Here is a 5,472-nt window from a genome sequence, read left to right as displayed (position 1 = left end):
ACCCAGGCTGTGCCCTTGGAGTCCTGGGACCCACCACCACACCTGGGGAGGATTTTGCAGCATCCTGAGATGCTCCGGTCCTGCGATCCCCTCCGGCTGTGCCCGTTCCCTGTGCAGGCCACTGGAAGGGACATCCCTGAGGACTGGAAAAGGGGAACCATCCTGAGGACCCTGGGGGACACTGGTTCAGTGCTCGGCTAGCTTTTCTCCCCCTCTCAAGGGCCCCCCGGCCCGTGCCCCCTCACCAACGCCCTCCCCTTTTTCCCTCGCAGATTGAAGACCCACAAGCTGAACCTTACCGCGAAGAACGCCAAAAGCCAAGACCGACCACCGGGCGCGAAATCGTTCCCTACGAATCCCCCACCATCCTCCGGAAGATGCCCCTCCCCGCGGCCGCCATTAGCACGTTCCTCCACCTGGCAAAAAGCCATCCAACCCTGGTGGAACTCCCCCCAGCCTGGCCCCACGCTAAGCCGACGAGGTGTTCCGCCTCCGCTGCCAAAGCAGGGCTTTGGTGATCGGGGGCCCACGGCGCCGACCAGGAGAGAAGACAAGGAAAGGAAACAAAAAAAAAAAAAAAAAAAAAAGAAAAGAAACAAAAATAATAATCTGGCCTTCTTCCTCTGTTCCTTTTACAGCTGCTTCCCCGTCCCTAACTGGTTAATGATTTAACCTGCTTTTACTGTTCATTCAGCTCTAGCTCCAGGACTTCAAAATCAGTGACACTATGAGGTACAAAACCTCCTCTCCCCCTGCTCCTCGGAGCGCACAGCCCGTCCCTGTCCCCACGCTCCCCCTCATTCCCTGCCGCCTCCCTCGCTGTCCCAGCCCTGCCCGGGACCACCCGGGGAGGGGGCCCGAGGGGACGGCCCCCGCACGGCGCTGACCCGAGCACCCCACACTGCACGGGGCAGCGGGTGGCCCTCAGGGAAGGGGCTGTGACCTTCCCACCCTCGTCCCCCTGCGGATGGCCAGGCTGGCCTGAGGGCCGGGCGCGTCCTGGGTGCACAGCCAGGGACTGCGGGGAGGTGCCCTCCCTCCCTGCGTTAAATTTGCCTGCTGATTTGGAAGAAACCTTTTGTTTTTATCTCCGAAAGCCGAGATGTGTCTGAAGATAACGGCCAGGTCCCCCCCAACCCCGCTCTCAGCTCCGGCAGCTGGAGTACAGGCGACCCCGGGGTACCCGCTGCGGAGGGGCCCCGACGGCCGTTCCCCTCTCCGTGGCTGTGCTGGAACCGCTGAGTGGATGAGTAGAGGCTTTTCCCCATTCCTTTGGCAGCCCCTCGTGTCGTAGAGTAGATTTGTCTGTATATGCTTGGACCGTGCCAGGGTGATTGTTTTCATAAACGAGCATGTGTTTAAAAAAAAAAAAAAATAATAAATGCTGTAAGTAGTTTTGAGCTGCCCCGCGCCGGCTCCGCCGCAGCCCAGCCGGGGGGGTCCGGGCAGCTCGGCCGGGCTCTGAGCTGCCCCGCGCCGGCTCCGCCGCAGCCCAGCCGGGGGGGTCCGGGCAGCTCGGCCGGGCTCTGGGTTGTGCCGGCCCCGGGTTGTGCCGGGGCAGCCCGGCACTGCATGTCTGCCGGGTGGGAGGTGGGCACAGAGCCGCTGCCCCACGCCCCGGGGAGGGCCGGGGGCTGCCTTGGGCTCCCGGCCGTGCCGGCCTCCTCCCAGCCCCCCGGGGTGTTGGGTGAGGGGCACTCACAGCTCCAGGGCTGGGATGGCTCCTGGATTTTGGGTGCAGCTTGTGACATTTTTGGGTTGTTCTCTTTCTTTCCCTGCAAGGTCAGCTCAGCGATGGCGGAGGTGGCAGCTCCGTGGCCCTGCTGTGCCGGTGGCAGCCGCAGGAGACCCCCGGGAGGACGCGGGGAAGGCGCGAGGGAGGTGCAGCAGCTCCCCCAGCCTGAGCTCGGGGCCCAGCGGCTGCTCCCTGGCACTGAACCCCCTTTCCGGGCGCTCCCCGGGTTTGAGTTGGCAGCGTGTCACCCCTCCCAGTGTCCCCTCACGCAGCACTGACCGCCCCCGGCACCGCTCAGGGACAGGAGCCGCTTATTTCTTTTGCTACTTTTGTTCCTGTGGCTCCCTGGGGAGCACGAGGGGGTTCCTGTGGCCGTCCCCGACCTGCCCCTTCCCTCTTACATACCAAGAGAGGACTTGAGAAAAGCACCGTAGTGCAGCTTCTGTGTGTGTCCCCTCCACCCTGTGTCCCCCGAGGCACCGCCCGAAGCCTCCGGGCACAGCCTGGCAGAGGTGAGGGCAGAGGGGGCACCGCGTGGGCCCCAGGCCGTGCACCCCAAGGGCTGTGCTGCAGGGAAAGCCCTGCTTTCCCAGCAAGGGCCGGAATCCTGGTCTGATGGGGCTGGCAGAGGGTCGTGCTGGGGCGTGGGGCCCTGGTTGTCCTTGGGGAGGTGGCTGGGTGCCACCGAGGCTGCCAGAGCAGCTGTTCCCGGGCAGAGCAGCGATTCCTCCCAGGACAGGACTCACTCCCATCCTGCAGGAGCTGCAGACCCGCCTTCGTGCGCCCTGTGCCTCCGGGGGCCGCTGGATGCCTGGCTGGGGCTTGGGGATGGCTGTTTCGGTAGGGGTTCAACCCTCCTCTCTGCAGCCCCAGGAGCTGCTTTACTGCTGGGGAGAGGCTGGTCCGGCAGCACCAGCACGTCCAGCTCGTCTCTCTCCGTTCAGTTGACTCCATGATTGTAGCCGTGCTCTGTCCCCGACTCTGTAGCGCTGTAGGAGCCGCCGCGGTTTTTGTCCTCTGTAAAACGAGCAAGTGGGAGAACCCCGAAAGCATCACCCCCTTTATCCCTTTTGGGCTGCAGGACGGTGTAGCTGAGCTGGCCCACCCTGCCCCTGCCCTGTGCCACCCCAGCCCCTGTGTGCAGCCCCCGAGGGACAGCAGCACCCAGGGACAGGGACGTCCTTCGCGTGGTCCGAGCTCCAGTGAGCAGCCCCTTCCCGCTGCGAGTGTCCTCAGCCCCGCCTGCCGTCCCCTCCCGGGGGCTGGGGGAGTCCCAGGACAGCCCTTTCCATCCACCTCGTCGCCCGCTGTCCCCTCCACCAACCCGAGCCACGTCCCCAGCCCTGACCCTGCGTTCAGACCCAGGCCTGAGGGTCCCCGTGAGCAGCCTGACCCCCAGCTTTTCCTTTACTCCACACACATCTTGGTCTGAAAAGGGTTAAAACCGGCACTGATTAAAAAAAAAATAAAAAACCCAAACCTATTTCTGCACTCCAAAAAGGATCTGGTTGTCAGCGAAGGTCGGTGCCAGCCTGTGTGGCGTTGGCAGCTCCGTTGCCCCCGCGCTGCGCCGGGGCAGGGAGGGAAGGTTTGATCTCAGTGTATCATTCTAGCTTAGCTTCTGTCTGTGGGTGTCCATAGTGTATCGTGTGTTTAACAACTGGTTTACACTGTTGCCGTAAAAGTGAATTTGGAAATAAAGTCATTACTACGATAACGACAACCGGCGCCTCTTTTCCGTGGGGGAGCGGGGACAGGGGAGGGGGTGGGGTCCCTGCTCGTGGGTTGATCCCTCGGGGCCGGAGGATCAGCTGGTGGGGAGCAGCAGGGATAGGCAGGGACTAGTTTTCACTTTTGAAGTACCAGTTCCCACCCTTGTCCCTGGGGCACGGGGGTGCAGGAAGTGGAGGGGGTGTCTGGTGGGCAGGGCAGAGCCCCAGCAGCCAGGAAGCCCAAGTGTTGTGTTATTTTTGGTCCCTGACCGTGGACAGGACATTCTCAGATGGTGGAACAAGACCAAACCCTGCTCTGCCCCCACAGCCAGGGGCTGCTTTGGGTCCTGGCAGCGCCACATTCCCCAACTCCAGCCCCATCCAGCCCCTCAGGGCTGCAGCTTTCACAGAATCACAGAATCATTAAGGCTGGAAAAGACCTCCAGGATCTTTGACCAAATTCCACCGTGCCCAATCAACCACTTGCAGTCCAGGAGCCACCACAAGGTCCCTTCACTCTGCAGCTTCCTCAGGACTCGCCTGCAGGTGGGAGAACTTTCCAGCCTTGGCACAGCTGCTCCTGCCAATGTTTGCTTTTCCAATTGGATTCTTCCTGCCCTGTTAATGCCTTGTACTGAACCTGGCGATGCCCATACTTTGATCTCCTGGCTAACAATCAAATGGCACCTTCCCGTTTCCCATCTGTGGGAATAACGAGGCACAGCGTATAATTCCCTTATTTTGGGACTATAGGAGCACCCATGAAGTTGCCTCCCCCCACTCACCTCCTGCAAACACTGAACTCACACCAATCCCACCACAGGGGGCAAATACTCCCCACCAACAGTCCCTGGGTGTGAACCAGCAGCACTGAGTTAACCCCAAAAACGAAAATTAAACCCCAGCCTGGGTGTTTGGACGGAGCAATGGGAAGCAGAGCTCGGTCCCAGGGAAGCACCACTGAGCCCTGGTCCTGCTCCATCACCTGCCCCAGAGCAAAGCCCAAATCCAGACAATTCCTCCTCTCACTGAGAGCAATGGTTGGGAAATAACCATTTCACAGAGGGAAAAAGAGGCCACTGAAATGTGGCGTGGGAGGGAAGGGGCTGATCTGAGGGCGCCGAAGGGCCCCTTCCCCATCCCAGCCTGGTACTGCACACTCATCACATGGAATATTCCGTTTTAATTTTTTTTTTAATCTTTTCTTCTTTTTTTTTTTTTATAAGCACATTTGTGCTTTGCCAACAGAATCAAGACATTAACAAAGATCAGCTTCTCGGAAGAAAAGCATTTCTATATAACAAGGACATTACACAGCTCAAAGCAGGAAAAGAAAATATTTACAAAATACAAGGTGGGTTGGTTTTTTTTTCGTGTGTGTGTGTGTGGTTTTTATAATGCTAAAAGGGTTATTCAGAATTTTCAACCTTATAAATAGAAAAGCACTTCTGCAGAGGGATATGGTAGCGCCGTTGTTTGTTGGGTTTGTTTGTTTGTTTGTTTTAAAGAAACGATGACGGATCCTTTTAAACTAGAACAGAACCAAAACCACGAGATAATGTTGAAAATTGTGAAAACCCCGACCATGAAGCAGTTCAGCGACTATTTCTTTACGATTACAAAATGGAAAAAAAAAAAAAAAAAGTCCTTTGTAATTTTTTTCCCGTTTTTTTTTTTTTTTTTTTTTTTTTTTTGGTTTTTTTTTTTTTGGTGATGTGATTATACATAAGACAGGCACAATGCTATAGCAACAGGACAGGGACCAGGAGCCACACCGTCGGGATGGGAGAGCGTTACAGATGGGGACGGTGCGTGGGGAGTCACTGCGGGTGCGGAACCGGGCGGGGCAGGGACAGCGAACTCGGGTTCAAACTCCAACACTGTCAGAGGGGACCCCCCGGACCCCCCGGGAATGAAACGGAACCGAGCCCTGAGCTGGGGCCGGGCGGGAGTGGAGCGAAGCTGTGGTGACCCCCCGACCCCCCGGAGCCGCCTCCTGCCCTTCCCTCTCCGATCTCCCCCCTG

The 5,472-nt window shown here is 58.5% G+C and overlaps 1 protein-coding gene across 1 annotated transcript in view; it reads right to left on the bottom strand.

Annotated features, from left to right (window-relative positions):
- Nucleotides 1-2,675: 2,675 nt before the first annotated feature.
- The window catches only part of KANSL1 (KAT8 regulatory NSL complex subunit 1), an 85,090-nt gene continuing 82,293 nt past the window's right edge, over nucleotides 2,676-5,472 (bottom strand). The window contains exon 14 of the mRNA XM_029964475.1: nucleotides 2,676-2,750. Coding sequence (XP_029820335.1) covers nucleotides 2,676-2,750 — 75 coding nt within the window. The remainder of the gene's footprint in view (nucleotides 2,751-5,472) is intronic.

The sequence above is a fragment of the Manacus vitellinus genome, unplaced genomic scaffold (assembly GCF_001715985.3).
Source record: "Manacus vitellinus isolate BGI_N305 unplaced genomic scaffold, ASM171598v3 scaffold_72_pilon, whole genome shotgun sequence".
NCBI lineage: Eukaryota > Metazoa > Chordata > Aves > Passeriformes > Pipridae > Manacus > Manacus vitellinus.
Note: the sequence above shows the minus strand (reverse complement) of the source record. Positions and strands in the feature narration are given on the sequence as shown.